We start from the raw sequence: 16,368 nt of genomic DNA, 5'->3' as shown, positions 1-16,368 counted from the left end.
GATGCAGGGGACACGGGTTCGTGCCCCAGTCCGGGAAGATCCCACATGCCGCGGAGCGGCTGGGCCCGTGAGCCATGGCTGCTGAGCCTGCGCGTCCGGAGCCTGTGCTCCGCAACGGGAGAGGCCACAGCAGTGAGAGGCCCGCGTACCCCCCCGCCCCCCACACACACACACACACACAAATATATATATATATATATATAGTAATCATATCTGTTTTTTTTAAATGCTGCCAAGCCCATTTCTCTACTTTTCGGCCAGAGATACCTTATTTCTCAGCTGCCCATTTTGCTGAAGGGGCATGCAGACCTGTGACCTTCTTAGGATCCCTGGAGATCCCCTTGGATCTTGCAGGATCTTGATCGAGTTAAACACCAAAGAACAGTCCAGACCTTGACAACTCAAGAGACACGTGGGTTCCTTTCACAGTTCTGCTGAAAAACAGGCTATGTTGGTGCCAGCAACTAGGCTCTCAGAGACTCCGGGGCTCTACTGGTGTTCATGGGTACAGCGCTGCCCAGATGACAGCTACATACATTTCTTCAACCTTGGCACGGGCCTGTGACTCTCCAACTGCTATGGGAGCACTGCTCTGCCTTGCATCAAACCAAACACAGGTGGTGTACAAATAGGCAGGGAAAAAACAGGACAGAGAAAAAGAGCAAGGATGGATAAGCTCCATCCTCCCCCAGGCTGGAACTTTCCACCTCCCTCCCAGCTCATTCCTGATCTCCAGATAAGTCTGCCCAGGCAAATCAAATGGCCTATACACCTAAGCAGAGCCCAGGATCAGCAGTAGGATAGAACTGAAACCCATGCCAACTGTGGAAGATGGTGCATGGAGGGTATTAATTACAAAGGAAGCAACACAGCTTGCTCTGTTCTCACCTCTGCTACTGAGACTACAAAGCCTCAGTTTCCACACCTATAAAATAAGGAGCCTGGCATATGCTTAGGATTACTGTGACAACTCAACACATTACATGCAAATGCTTTGCAAACCATGAAGTGGCTTAAAAATGGGACTGCATCTTCAGTGCTTCCTTATGTAACATGGACAGACTGCAACATAGGTATTTCCGCATTCAGACACACACATACATCCCTACAAATACTGAGGTACAGTGATTGGGAGGAGGGGAATGCTAGAACAAATTCCCATCATGCTTTACCGTGGTCTGATGGAATAACAGTTTCCTTCTCCTTGGAACTCCAACTCTGGGGAATTTACATTTGATCCTGGTTCTGTCTTACCTCCAGTTCCCATCACTGTCTCTTTTCCTTCCAATTTTATCATCACTGCCGTGAAGAGTAACCAAGCTGAGATGAGAAAGGGAGAGTCTCCTTTTCTCAGACACCTTTCTCCCCCTTCAATTTCCTTTCCCCTTCACGCTCCCTACAGCAGTTGGGTTTCCTTTGTCACAGCTCTGCACAGAGAATGAGTGATGGGCCCTGTTCACTCCCAGGTGTTCCAGGGAACAGGCTGAAAGTGCAACAAAAAGGAACGCAGGGCCCTGAGCCAGGCTGCTCCGACCTGCTCGCCTTTGGGTTTTAGAGTGGGTTCCTGAACCTGCCTTTCTTCTCTTCCCTCAGATCAACTATCAGGTATGGCCACCGCCCCTGCTGCCGTCTGTCTGTATTGTTACTCCTCTTCCAACACCCTTGACCTCAACGTGTCTCTCGCTGTCCCGTGGCCGCCAATTCAGTCTTGCTATGTCCTGTAATAGGTACAAGCTTAGAACTTCCAAACAGGTCAACAATGCAGGGAATGTTTCAGCTGTCCTTGTCTAAAGCTGGATCCCTTAGGCTGTTCTCTGGTTTGATGTTCCAGAGGGAATTCAACCATGAAACCATCCTCAAACATTTGGCCCCTGATAGATAAGATTGACGCTGCCCGTTCCTTTTATTTATTTATTTATTTTTTATAAATTTATTTATTTGTTTATTTATTTTTGGCTGTGTTGGGTCTTCGTTTCTGTGCGAGGGCTTTCTCCAGTTGCGGCGAGCGGGGGCCACTCTTCATCGCGGTACGCGGGCCTCTCACTGTCGCGGCCTCTCCCGTTGCAGAGCACAGGCTCCAGACGCGCAGGCTCAGTAGTTGTGGCTTACGGGCCCAGTTGCCCCGCGGCATGTGGGATCTTCCCAGACCAGGGCTCGAACCCGTGTCCCCTGCGTTGGCAGGCGGATTCCCAACCACTGCGCCACCAGGGAAGCCCTGCCCGTTCCTTTTAAGATGAGAGACAGGGATCGTGGGTCCCTGGTGGGCCGGGGGGTGGATCTTTAGCCTCCTGTATTCTTTGTCAGCCCCCAAACCCACCACAACCAGGATGAATGCAATGCAAACGCAAGTTCAAGGCACATCCTCCAACTCTTCTTATAGCCTCATCACCGCCACCACCCACCCTCCCCACCCTCCTGACCACCCGCTACCACCTGCCCCTCCCCACCCCCGGCCAGTAAATATTCTGGCTTGGCATGGGTGAAAGGTGACCAAAATATGGGTAAGGATGGAGAAGGAAGGATGGAGTTTGGGAAACCTAACTTCACAGCCACTCAAACCCCTTTAGACGTGAACTCCGTGAGGCGGCTGTTGCCCGAGGGGAGGTGCGTGTGCCAGGACGAGCATGGAAGGGAAGCGGGGGGAGCAGGATGTAGCCACAGCCAACGGGTGCTGACTGCAGCCTGCTGGCAGGTCCAGGGAAGCTCCTCCGGCCCTTCCAGATGCCTCTCAACAGGGAGACAGAGGCTGGGACAGGTGGTCCTTGAGCAGGGGATACACAGAAGCCCAGGCAGAAAGCAGACAGCAAGGAGGTCTGCCTGTCACAGCGGCGGCCCAGCCACAGAGCTGGGTTTAGGATCCAACTCTGGTTCTCAGCACACCAGTCATGGGATGAGAACTCCTGGAAGGGCTTCAAGGGAAGCAGTCAGGTGCAAGGAACGAGTCAGGGTTCTAGTTCCCAGACCTGGAGAACGAGGTGAGGACTTGATCGAATAAAAGGCATGAGCCGCATCCCTAGAAACAGAGGGTCAGGTCTTGTGATTGTAGGAGGCTCAAAGCCCACACACGCCTGCACACGGTGCCTCCCCATGTGCACACGTGTGCATGTACACACACCCAACAGTGCTGACTCTGGAGAAGAACTGATCTCATCATTTCTTTTGCCAGAAAGGCCCGAGCAAGTCAGGCTCCAAAGGCACTGGGGCTGCTGATAATGCCACAGCAGCATCAGTTTGGAGACTCTGCCCAGCGCCCTAATGCACACCAGCAACAGTAGCCTCAGCTTGCAGCCCAGCCTGGTCCCCACCCCTTGAAAAGACCCTCTCCCCGTCTCCTTGTTTCCCCCCAAGGCAGAGCTCACAAGCAATCATTTCATGCTGCGTGACCATTCTAAATGGAATCATCTCAGTTGTGTTGGGGAAATTTTATTTAGTAAGGGGTTTTTATTTTTTTTAATTTATTTTTTATTTTTTTATTTTTATTTTTTTTATTTTTTTTTTGCGGTACGCGGGCCTCACACTGCTGTGGCCTCTCCCGTTGCGGAGCACAGGCTCCGGACGCGCAGGCTCAGCGGCCATGGCTCACGGGCCCAGCCGCTCCGCGGCACGTGGGATCCTCCCAGACCGGGGCGCGAACCCGGTTCCCCTGCATCGGCAGGCGGACGCGCAACCACTGCGCCACCAGGGAAGCCCCAAGTAAGGGGTTTTTATCAGGTAATATGTATGTGACGTCCAGTAATAGGAACTGCATGATATTTATTGTTTTATCTCCAAGAAAATATTGAAATAAAAGGAAAATGATCCGGGCCTATTATTCTCCAGTGAGAAGGCATTTCAGGGCTTTACTGGAAGGAAGAAATGGAGGGCATGAAAGGACTCCAGCCCCGCAGTGCTGCAGGGGTCCAAGGAGTGCTTTGCAAAAGGGTCCAGAGAGAAAGGACTCCAAATTCCAATACTGAATTATGTTTTGAATTACTGAATTAATTCAGTATTGGAACAATCTCACTAGTTTTCATGATTCGTCTTTGTATATAAGCAGAGAGATAAACCCAGAGGCCCAGGATGCTGTAAGATTTAATGAGGTAAAACCATGTATCATATTTCCCCTCATTCATTGTAGTGTTAACATCTATATTAAATAACAGTCTGAACTCTCTTGCATTTCGAGACTTCGGGTAAGCAGCGTCTCCCTTTTCAGGGCCTGTAGTGCTGTTTTGGTGGATGGAGAGGGGTCTGGGAGGTAGGGGTCTCTCCTGGTAGCTGGGGCCCATGCACAGAGGGGGTTTCTCACCATCATCACGTCTCTTCCAGTTCCAGCACTTCCGAGAGAGATTGCCGTCCACCTTTTTTTTCCAAATTCACAATTGCTGAGAAGGGCATCGTTTCTGAAACCACATGCAACCTTACAGAGTGCTTTAGCCTGAGCCCTGGGACCTGTGTGGTGGTCGTCTCCGCAGGCAGAGGAGCAGTTGAGTTTTTGCTCCGAATCTTCCTAAAGATGCCAGACAGTGACAGGTACAGAACTTCTGGGATTCTAAACGTTTTATTCTACTTAATTTTATAAAAACACATTGCATCATCCTGTGCAGCAACGCCCTCTGTTAGCAGGGGACACAGCCCGGCCCCCGCTCTCAAGCTCAACACAAAGTGGAGGCGAGAGAGTCTGTGAACCAATAAGTAGACCACAAACAGGATGGGCCCATTGCTTGACGGAAGTGCAGGGTCGTGTGGGAGGACACAGTGGAGGACAGAGTGGGACAGAGGGAGGCTTCCTGGGGGACATGGAATGTAAGCTAGGCCTTGATGGAAAACCTAACAGTGTTTCCCAGGGGAAGGCAGTGCAGGTGGAAGAAGAAGGCAGGAGCAGAAGCAGGGCAGTGGGTGAACATGGGGCTCGTTGAGGACTGAGCCATGTTGCCCACACACACAGGAAGGTGGTATGTGGCATGCACGGCAGTTGTCTGAAACGTGGACAGAATGTGGGGTACATCGGGGAGACAGTGAGAGATGGGCCTGGGTGATACAGTCTGATGGTGGAGGGTCTTCACTGCCAAGTCGGCAGTCAAGACCGGGATCAACAAGCACCCACCCTGCTGGGCACCTCATGCCATCTTGGCCCCGAGGCAGACATCACTACAATCATGGCAGTCTTTACTGTTGAGCATGGACGAGGCCTTCTCAGTCCAGCATGCCAGATGGTCACTGTGCCACCATTCAGAGTTGGAACATAAGACAAATCTTATTTGCCATCCTGGAAATGGGGGGGTTACGATACACATATATCTGGTTGTGAAAGGAACAGGTTACAAAATGATTTGAAGACCAGGGGAGGGCCACCCGAAAGACTGGACACGAGGTCACAATGCTCATCTGTCTGCTGACTGCCATGGCTGCCCGCTTCACAGCTTGCTGTGCTGAGGGCTCTCCACGTGTGTCCTTGGCATAGATGCCCAGTGCCTGCAGGGGCGCCTGCCACACGTAAGCGTGAGCCTCCTTTGGATAGTGAGCTGGTCATCCTTGTCACACCGTCCCCCTGATTTTCTAGGAACCTGGACAATAATCTCAACCTCAGACCACTGCAGGTAAGCGTGGGGCAAGGCTTGGTTGGCAGACTTCACTGGGTCACGTCACCTCCCCAAGAGCTTCTGTCTCCGTCCTTCTTGCCTCACCACTGACCAGTGAAAGCACAGATACCACAATGGGCTGGTGATGGCTCAAAGGGGCAGGGATGAGGTGAGAAGACCAGGCCTTGAAGGCCAGGCTGGACCCAACCATCTTCCTTCCACAAATTTCCATTTTCCCATTCCTCAAAAAGGTTTGATCCAATTGCTGGATGAAGCCTCTGTCTCAGATCCAGGTGGAAGGTTTTGGGGCCCGCACCGTATCAGACAGGCAGCCTCCTTCCCCAGAATTTTGATGTTGGCTATTCTTCCTCAGATCCAGGCAAGTCGTCCAGAAATGGCTCCCAGCGAAGCATTTTCTACAAATACGTTCAGCAGGTACAGTACTTAGCATGACGGCGAGGGGCCCTACATAGGACAGGTGATGGAGGGGCCAGAGGGAAGGAAACCTCTCCCAGGTCCTTATCAGGATAGAGAGAGGAAGATGACTTGACGGGTGGTCGTGTCAGCCTCTCTCCCTGGATGTCCAGAACTGATCTGGAGAGACGGGGCGCCCCCGCCGGGTGACATCTGGGGTGAAGTGTAGTTTGGAAAGGAAGGGCCTGCTTATAGGGGAGTGAGCTTTTTACATCTTTAAACAAGCAATTGGCAATACCCCTTGAAATCTTTCCTTCTCCCGTTCTGCCACCTCCCACCAACGTTGGCATCCTCTTCTCAGGAGCTGGCCAGCTCCAGAAAGCGCCAACAGCCTTCTTCCTGCCAAGCCACCTACGTGCACAGGGGATTTTCTTAATGGTTTAATAAGCCGTTATAAAGAACTCCTTGACTTGTCAGGAAAAAAAACAGCTGCCAAGGGCTCTGCACGATGGGCCTTTTACCATTAGTCGTGATGTCCGTGTGGGGAGCAGAGAGCCGCATAGATGATCGTGTGTACCGTGCCGGCCTCGGGCAGGCAGGGGCCAAGGACAGGAAGATGCTAGGCATTCAGAAGGTTAACAGGGCATTGGTAACCAGGAGGCAGCCAAAGGGAGGTTATTCAGGTAGCCTGGACCCAGAGATAAAAATAAGGAGAGCTGAAGAATGGGGCTGGCATGAGAGTGCATGTTATAGGGAACAGCTCAGTATGAACCTCCTTGAAATCAACACTAGCCCAGGATTCGGGCCCACATCTGGGCTGACTCAGAAAGCACTTCACTTGATGCAAAACAGGATCTCCTATGGCGAATGTCCCCAGTCTGTGAGCTTCTGAAGGCAGGGATGACATCGTATGCATTCCTTGTCCCCAACAGCTATCACTGTCCTTGCCACAGAGAAGGTGCTCAATCAGTTTGCACTGAATTAAGACAGATTCACTTCCCCAGAGCAGATGCTCTAGCTAAGGTTACTTCCCCTAGGTGATCAGCAGGACCAGATTAGGATACCTGAGACCAAGCTTCCTTCAGGGGCAGGTGGCAAAATCTTCGAAGTGGTCCGTGAACCTGTACCTCTGAAATAAAAAATATAATTTGTCATATGGTAAATGGTACAGATTCCCTAATCGGGACTTTTCCAAACAACCACCAAATGTCTTCTCATAGAGGGTAACTGGCAGCCCATATGAGGCCTTTGTAGGAATTAGAATAGAAGAGAGATGTAGCTTTGTGCCAAGGTGCATGGCTCGAGAGTAGAACCCAGACTGGACTCCAACTTCTTTTCACCCCTTGGTGGGACACCCTTGAGCAGGGCCAACCTGGCACCATTCTGCACAGCCTGCAAACTATCCTCAGAGGTTGTGTCCTCAAAAGAAAGTTGAGAGCAAAATATTCGTCCATGTACTCACTCTGTCCTGTCTCCCAATCTCTTGTACCCCTTTATCAGCCATAGTAGTGGTGGTGGTACCATAATCCAGGGTCCGCCTGTGGGAAAAGGAAGGACACACTCGGCCTTTGGGACAGGCCACATCCATCATCTGTCATTTATTCAATCAGCAAACATGTACAAATACCCTAGGATGTTCCAAGACTCTGCTCAGCTTGAAGAAAGCAAAGCATCAGTCCTTAGGCATCTTCCATTGAGGTGGTAGAGGCCAACGTGCGATTCTTTGGGCGTTTTCTTCAGGCAACCTTTATCTCCATTCCTAGCCCCATCTCTTCCAACATTCTGGTGTTTACTGGGTGCAGGGACCAGGTCAGGGGCTGTCCCAGGGTGGGGGATGTGATCCGTGCCCCACAGCTGCTTACATTCTCATGTGACTCCATGTAAGTTGGTATTCCTCACCATGGCAACCGCTCTTTAGAGTGAGGTGCCATGATTCTTTCAAGGAAAAAACTCAGTTGATGGCGGGCACGTAACACCAACTTCCTTGACGTAACGAGCTAGTGAGACCTTGGAGGGATGACCTAAGGGCCAGTTTCAGATGCTGGCAGGATGTGTTGCACTGGTGACGTCACTGGGGGTAATTTTCCCAGCTAAAGGACTCCACTAAGGACAAACTGTAGGGCTGCTTTTGCTTTCTGTTCTGGGTGGCGAGGCCACCCTGGGGGCTGCTTACCTGTCGTCTGTGGGGTGCTGGTTCTCAGGAGACCCCAGGGAGGCACCTCCTTCCTCCTGACCTAGTGCCACTCTACAAAGCCATCTGCTGGGAGCCCTCACTCCAACGCCTTCTTCCGTGGAAAAGCTTCCCCACGGTGGTGATGTCCCATCATGCCCTCGGCTTTTTACCAGGCTGGGTGAAAGAAACAGCTGCGTGGAGAACAGCTCTGCTTCTCTGTCAAATCGTCACAGAATCTGCTGCCCATAAAACTGCTCAGCGTCCCCAACAGAAAAGTGAAGAAGGCAGTTAACACCTTCAGAAGTTCAGGCCAGGAAAAGTTTCTCTCCCCTCAACCTCAGCTCCTTCCCGTTTTTTATCCGAGGAAAACCGTGATGTCTCCCTTTCTGCTTCCCTGGCTGGGAAAACTGATGCTAAGTTATGTGCTCAGTTAGAGCAACTTGTCTTAGCCTGGATTCCTGGTGTTTTTATCTCCCCTCACCACACACACACACACACACACACACACACACACACACACACACTCACACTCTCAGTAGTCATGTTTTCTCTCACTTCCTTTCTGGAGGCAGATGGGGGAACACACCTGTAGGGCTGAATTGATTCATTCAACAATACTTCTCCTGAGGGGCTCCCAAGTGGCAGGTATGGTGGGGAGGAAGCAAACACAGCTTTCAGCCCCGTAATGAATAAAGAAATGCAAGGTGACCCACACCAGGTATCAAATGTCAGGAGTAATCAGCACTACAGATGTTCAGGAAGGGAGTTATCACCAGGGCCTGGGGCAATCAGGAAATGCTTCATGGGAATCCCCTGGCGGTCCAGTGGTTAGGACTCCAAGCTTTCAGTGCCGAGGGCTCGGGTTCAATCCCTGGTCAGGGAACAAAGATCCCGCAAGTCATGCCGCACAGCCAAAAAAAAAAAGGAAGGAAGGAAGGAAGGAGAGAGGGAGGGAGGGGGGAGGGAGGGAGGGAGGGGGGAGGGTCCAGTGGTTAGGACTCCAAGCTTTCAGTGCCGAGGGCTCGGGTTCAATCCCTGGTCAGGGAACAAAGATCCCGCAAGTCATGCCGCACAGCCAAAAAAAAAAAGGAAGGAAGGAAGGAAGGAGAGAGGGAGGGAGGGGGGAGGGAGGGAGGGAGGGGGGAGGGAGGGAGGGAAGGAAGGGAGGGAGGGAGGGAAGGCTTCATGACAAAGGTGAGATGGGAACTAAGTGCTCAGAAATCTCAGTGCTTTTACAGTCAGGCAGCTGTGCCCCTCTGCTCCTGGGCACCGATGTGTTTCCTGCATCCCTTCCTCGTTTGGATCAGGGGCTGGACATTGATGCTACCCAGGTTCAGAGCCTTCTCAACCAGGAATTCCTAAAAGGTAAGGAAGGACCTGCTGGCCCCAACCCCACCCCCATGGCCATGCCAGTCCTATGCCACCCTCTCTGACGTTTCAGTCCTTCCTGTTCTCCCCCTCAGGACCTCCAGGGGACACATTGTCTTTGGATGAGTGCCGGAGCATTGTGGCCCTGACGATGTATCCTTTGCAGTCATCCCTCCTCCCCCAGCTCTAAGAGCCTGTCTGCTCCTTGGGCTTCCCCAGGGGTCTATTTAGGACCCTGGGGAACACTTTTCTCACCCTCATTATTTTCTTTCTTGGTTCTGAGGGCTCACCAAAGAGCCTGGGCTCCTGGGGATTCTGCACCAACTCGCTCTCCAGAACCGCCACAGCAACAGTAACAAAACTGACCACCTGTCAGGCATCTACTGCATGCCAAGAACTGTACTGATATATATTGTTTTCCTCGTAATTCTTGCAGTAACCCCTGTGATATAAGAAGTATTGTCCCGTGATCCAGTGGAAGGAACAAGGGTTCAGCCCAGATCACACAGCTAGTCAGAATTTGTGTCTGGATTTGAAGTTGGAGTTTTCAGCCTCCAAGGTCTATGTTCTAACATTATGCCTCCCTGTAGCACCCGTGGGAACTATTTTCCTTCCACCCCTCTCCTTACCACTGGAGGAGTCCTCACTATTTAAATTCCTTGCTCAACAAGCCCCCAGTTCAATAAGGATAACAACCACCAACGCTTGCAGAAAACGCTTCGGTCTGCATGGCAGTTACACCCCCTTATTACTATTGTGCTGCACTCGCAGATGAGACTGGGCTGGGACGGTGCAGTGACCTGCCCACGTTCCGTGGCCACAAGTGGCAGGGCTGGGACCCAACCCCGGGCCTCCTGCCTCGCGTCCTGACTTCCACTCTCCCCTGAGCCGTTTCTCCCCTGCCCTCCCCATCTCCCCTCTGGCTCCTCGGGGGCGTATCCCCCGGCTGCTGTCTTGCAGCTCTTCCCTCGGGTGTGCACGGTCTCCCTGGGGTGACACGGATCCCCCCGGCTCTTTCACTCTTAACAAGGCTCGACTGGGGATGTGAAGCCAGCCATTGTCAAACAGGAGGCCTTCCTGATGAAATCATCAGTCAGGCCCTGTCTCTGCTGGCTGTGGCTTGGAATCCCCCAGAGACACTGCTCATGCCTGCGGAGGAGTCCAGTGGCCCTCGGCAGCCCCACACCCTGGGGCAGGCAACCCTAGGGGAGGTCATGTCTGCAGGACCCCTGCACAGCAGACGGGTCTTTTCTACCCTTCTTCTTGCTCACCCACCAGCTCCCCTCCAGTTCCTCAGAGATCCATTCTCTTCATTAGTTTTCATTAAACCCATCGTATGGAGTGACCAGGGCTGACTTGAATACACAGAACGCGGTCCATCCACTGGCGCACACTTAGCGGGTGCATTCACCTCTCGTGCTGCTTCCGGAGTTGCAAGGTGCTCTCCTCCCTCCAGCGGCTCCCCACTCCCACCCCTGCCAGGGTCCCCACCCCCAACGGGTGAAGGCTGTGTTTGGGGCTTGCTCTCTTCCCCCGGGCGCAAGTGATGTTGGCTCTCCTTTCTCAGGGCTGCCCTCTCCTTCCAGTTGATTGTTTTCCCTGTGAAATAAATCTAAGCCAGGTCCCTTTCAGATACAGCGAGAGCCAGCTGGTGTGGGGCCACATCCAGGTGACCCTGGACTGTGTTACTAGTGGGTGGGTGGAGCTGCTCCGCTCACTGCACGAAGGACTGCTTGACTCTTAACTCCCCACCAGCTGAAGGTGAACGGGCGGCTTGACCAAGAGGAGTTTTCAAGGCTGTGGAGCCGTCTTGTCCACTGCCAGGTACCTGTGTGTTCCCTTTTGACTAGCACTCTTATTCTGTCTGGTTTAGCATATGTTTACTGGGTAGCCTGATCCTACACCAGGGTTGAGGGCTATGAAAGAAGAGGAACCTCACCCCCACCCTCAAGGAGGGCCCCTGTTTTGCTCGGGGAGCTGTACATGCACCACTAGAAGGTACGAGGCAATGCCCGGTCAGGTGGCAGGCTGAGGGCCGCTCCAGGAGGCTGGGGGAGAAACGGGTCACAGTGACTGTAGCTAAAACTGCCCGCTAGCACTGCCCTCCTCATTTCTCCCCGGGCCCACTGCAGCAGCCCCTAGGCCTCTAGTTCACCTCATCCCCTTCCCGTCCAGCTGCCAGAACGTACATCAGAATCACAGCTGTGCTCTGTGGCCTCACTGTTGTTCTCAGGACAAAGTCGAAACTCATCAGCTAGACATAAGATCCTCTGAGTTGGGACCCACTTTGGGGTCCAGGAGAAGCCCTTTCCCTCATCCCGCTCACTCCATCGGACCCCAGCTATGAGCCTCCTTGTTCTCCCCTCCCTGACTCAGAGCCTGCCTGATGCCCACCCAGCCTGCGGGTCCAGCCCCAAAACTCCTCCCCTGAGGGGCCTCCCCTGGGGGCCTTGCCCGCCCCGCTAAGACCCAGTTAATCCTCCTTCAGCTCCTAACACTTGAACCCACAACAATAAAATAAAAACACTTTCGATTTACATATTATTTATCTATATCACCTAATCCCTCACTGGGGTCCTTTGGTTTCTCACCAGGCACTGCAATGGCTGACAGTCCTCCCATGAGATTGCAGGGTCCTCCAGGGCAGGGATCCCTCATATTTATCCTTTTCCCCAGGGCCTTCCACAGTGTCCAGCACACAGAAGGCACTCAAGAGTGCTGAACAAATGACCGAACGAATGCGTGACTGAATGAACGAGTCCGTACCTAGTTGAGAACACGATAAGTCTCTGACCTCACAAAAGACAACTAAGGCCAGAAAAAAGTTGTCAAGCCGCCATTTCACAGTAATCGGCTCCCACGACCTGCCTCAGCTGCACAGCTGCTTGCGGGTATTTTGCTTTAAAACAGCTCCTGGGCAGCAGCTGAGCCTAGGCCAACATTTGGAGTCCCGGGTTCAGTCCTGCAGTGCTTGCCCGCTTCATTCAAGGCAAGTTACTCACCCACCTGTGTCCTCACCTGGGAAGCAGGAGGAGCCTGAGGGTTAGAGTGAGAATCAGGGAGAGGGAGAAAAGTCTCGGGCAAACGGAGAGCCGCCCTGTACAAGATCGGGGTGTTCAAGGGACTCCACACCACGGCCGCGCTTGGTCCCAGGAGCAGTTCTCACGGGCCTTTAGTGCTGCCTACACAGCACTCACTATCGTGCAAGGCACGCTCCTAAACACTTTATAAAGATGTGCTCATTTACTCCTTGCAACGAACCTATGAGGTAGGTACTGTAGCTGGCCCCGTGCTACAGAGGGGGAAACAGAGGCCTAGAAAGGTTAGGTCACTTGACCCAGGTTACACAGCTGGTAAATAGTCAAGCTGGGGTTTATACTCAGCGATTTGGTTGTAACGTCTGTGCTATTAACCCCACCCTAGGCAAACTGTAGAGAGCTCTCTACCTCCCTGGAAAGCAGGAAGCCTCCCGGGGTAGCAGGAGCCCAGTCTAGGGGGTGAGGAAGAGGAAGGAGAGCAGGTTGGGGGAGCGGGGGGAAGGTGCGGGCCTGGGAGAGGGACCCGCCGCCCCACAGTTGACGGCCAGGCAGTCAGCTTTATCAAGGAGAGCCCATTCCCCACCCGCTGGCCTCAGCTATGCACCCTGCTGGCCTCTGAGCTGGGCCCACTCGTGTTTTAGTGAAGCAGCCTCCAGGGCTGGGAACGAGATTTATCGGGACCTCCCTCTACTCAGGTACCCAGGACATCTTCTTCCAGGTGGACACTGGGGCTCACCTGGGCTTCTTGCTTTTTCTCCCACATCAGAGTGTTTTCCAAAACTCCCGGAAGAACTCTGGAGTTTTCCTGAGCTCGGATCTGTGGAAGGCCATAAAGGACACAGGTAAAGCAGGCAACCCTTTGAGCCATGATGACTGTGTGTGTGTGTGTGTGTGTGTGTGTGTTGCCCTCGCCCCCAGCATGCTGTAGGCAAGGCTGGTAGAGAGGTGCCGGGTGTTTGTGCCCTACCCTGGTTTACACTGGGTCTGTGAGCCTCCTGGCTCCAGATGCAGACTCCACCCTCCCCCGCCTGAGTTCTCGCCTGCCAGTCAATTCTCCTGATTGCCTTCTCTCGCCAGCACAGCTCTAATTGTGTAAAAATGACCCCGCATGGTTGGTACCCTACCAGAAATCTAGCTTGCCTTGAAGATGCTTCCATCTCAGCATCCGGGCCTTCAGGGTTAAATACCCACAGGTGGGCTGATGCGCTCTCTTTACAGAGGGTCTGGGGCTAAGTGAAATCAAATGGCCTCTGTCTGCTTCAAGGAGGCAAGAGCTTTCAGATCTGGGAGGATGATAATAACGCCGCGGGGCGCAGATGCTTCATATTTCAGCAAGAACTTGCATTCACGTCACCTCATTTGATTGTCTCAACAGCTCTGGAACTTGGGAAGGACAGGAATCATCCTCACTGTACCCATGGGGGAAATGGCTCACGAAAAGGTTAAGTCAGGAAATGGCCACCTTCCCGAATAAAATGTAAAATCAGGCTCCCGCAGGTCGCCTGCTGGAAGGGCAGCCTCCGTGGGTCTCCCTCCCAGGGGCTCTCAGCCTGTTGAGTGGGTTGAAACCTGAGCTGCTGCCCCCGCACCCCGGCTTCAACCTCTATCCTCGCCTTACGTGTTCACAGCCGAGGGCTGTGGTTCTCACACTTGAGCCTGCGTCAGGACCCCCGGGGGCTTGTGAAAGTGCAGATTGGTGAGCCTCACCACCTGCCCAAAGTTTCTGCTTCAGGAGGACTGGAGTGGGGCTCAAGAATTTGCACTTCTGACAAGTTCCCTAGTGAGGCCAAAGCTCCTGGTCTGGGGAATCACGCTCTGAGAACCACTGAATGGCCAGTGAAAGATGAAACCTTTGAAGGAGAACCTCACTAATGACTCCAGAATAATAAAAGGGAGAAAGAGAATAGTTGGAATTTGGCTGAAAAGCTGGCAGGGGCCAGTCCAGTAACTGAAAGGGGCGACAGAGCTGATGTGATTTGAGGGGACAATTTGAGAACATGCAAGCTACCTCTGTAGCCTCTACCTCTATAGCATGCCTCTGCATGCCCTATCTAAAGGCATTCAAATTCACATTTTATTAGCTCTGCAGGAGAAACCGAACATGTCTCTGGCTGTATGGGGCCCACAGGCCACCAGGCTTGTCCCCTTGATGGATGGTTTGGTTTACAGTGTTCTGCTGGCTCACCGGGGTGCACAGGCCCCCCTGATTTTCAGTCTGCCGTTGTTGGTTCTGTGGTCAGTGCCCCGCTGGAGCTCACAACTTGACACGAATGATCACAGGACTCAAAAGAGGGTGAGGCAACTCTCTCCCGTCCACCTGAGGCCACCACCTGAGCTCTCCGCTCTGAGGACAGGACCCCAACTCCCGGCCTCCTCCCCGCTCACTGGCTCCCCCTGTGTCCCAGACTTCCTTGCAGGGATCTCCGTCACCAATGAGCGGCTGGATCTGATGAGACTCCGCTATAGCGACAGCACAGGCAGGGTCAGCTTCCCCAGCCTGGCCTGTGTCCTGATGCGGCTTGAAGCCATGACAAGTGTCACCCCGGGGCCATCCTGGAGACCTTCACAGTGACCAAAGAACACAGGAGGGGACCAGGAATGTGCTCCGGCCCCAGGCCTGGGCTCGTCCCAAGGGACAGAGCCAACGTTAGCCTGTGTGACGGTGTAGTTGCCTGGAGTCCCCAGCCTCCCTTCTGCACCCTTTTCTCCCCAGGACATTCCCCCACCCCAGATCGCTCATTTCCTCATCACCCTACCAGCACCTCTCTCAGGAACCGGGTTAAATCACTCTGGCCCCTCTCCAGATTGTGTTGACTGTTTAAACCTACTCTTTAGTCATGCAACGAATGGTTTGATCCCTGCTGAAGGACTGCACACACAGCGAGTAGGTGGGAGCAGGAGGTCCGCCCCCGAGGCCTCCGAAATCCAGCTATGTAGGCCAGAGGTTTTGACACTTTTTAGCAGCACACCCCTTTGTCTTAAATGACATTTCACGTGAAACCCCAAGCCAAAATATAGCTCCAAATGGAGCTGTTGTGGTTGAGGTCGAAGTGGGATCTGGCCTCCGCTCACACCCTTGCACCGCCCCTGCCATGTGGCACTAACCCCACAGCTCTGAGGCCGGCAGTTAACAGGGTGGGGAGAGCAGAACGCTGAGAGGGTAAAGGACAAGCCAGAGGCGCAGTCTTGCTCCAGAGAATTCGCAGCTGGACAAGGGAGGTGCCCCGAGATACCTGCTAAAACAAGCCCCCGCATCCCCACAGCCAAGTGTGGAGAGTACAAAGTGTAAGGAAGCTGCAGGGGGCAGGGCCGTGTGGGGCAGAGCAGTCAGGGGGCTGTTTTGAGGGCTGAGCCTGAGCTGTCCCACGGGTGTAGAGTTTGGCTGGAAAGAGAAATGGAGGGGAGGCCGAGCACACTCCAGGGCTTCGCACAGAATCACCACGTTGGCTTTCATCGCACGTGGGCCCAGGCCTGTCCTGATTCTTCTCCTCCTCTTTACCCTAGAAGCGTTCCAGAACCTCTCCAAGGACGGAAAAGGACTCTACCTGACAGAAATGGAGGTGAGGTACCTTCCCCTCACAGAGACAGGGCACATCCCCAGGCTACCTCTCCTCACCTGATTCCAGGGGGCATTTCTCTCCCTGAGGTTATTGAACAGTCTGTCAAAGGCCAGCCAAGCTGCCGGCCCCCCGCCTCCAATTTCTGCCTTTATATATTGCCGGCTGCCAAGGCTGCTTTAGGATCCTGGCAGACAGATTTTATTTTTACCACTAGCTTAATAAAGCAGAGGATTGTGTGGGAGTCATAAATCCAA

At 53.2% G+C, this 16,368-nt stretch overlaps 1 protein-coding gene across 1 annotated transcript in view; it reads left to right on the top strand.

The window, feature by feature from the left end:
* The window catches only part of CAPN13 (calpain 13), a gene marked incomplete at both ends in the record, with an annotated part of 46,109 nt that extends 29,995 nt beyond the window's left edge, over nucleotides 1-16,114 (top strand). The window contains 8 exon segments of the mRNA XM_028486102.1: nucleotides 1,594-1,605; nucleotides 5,907-5,996; nucleotides 9,456-9,513; nucleotides 9,612-9,667; nucleotides 11,269-11,340; nucleotides 13,321-13,396; nucleotides 14,960-15,088; nucleotides 16,059-16,114. Of these exon segments, the coding sequence (XP_028341903.1) occupies nucleotides 1,594-1,605; nucleotides 5,907-5,996; nucleotides 9,456-9,513; nucleotides 9,612-9,667; nucleotides 11,269-11,340; nucleotides 13,321-13,396; nucleotides 14,960-15,088; nucleotides 16,059-16,114 (549 nt within the window).
* Nucleotides 16,115-16,368: the final 254 nt, after the last annotated feature.

The sequence above is a fragment of the Physeter macrocephalus genome, unplaced genomic scaffold (assembly GCF_002837175.3).
Source record: "Physeter macrocephalus isolate SW-GA unplaced genomic scaffold, ASM283717v5 random_608, whole genome shotgun sequence".
NCBI lineage: Eukaryota > Metazoa > Chordata > Mammalia > Artiodactyla > Physeteridae > Physeter > Physeter macrocephalus.
The sequence above is the reverse complement of the archived record's forward strand: the minus strand, read 5'-3'. Positions and strand labels throughout refer to the sequence as shown.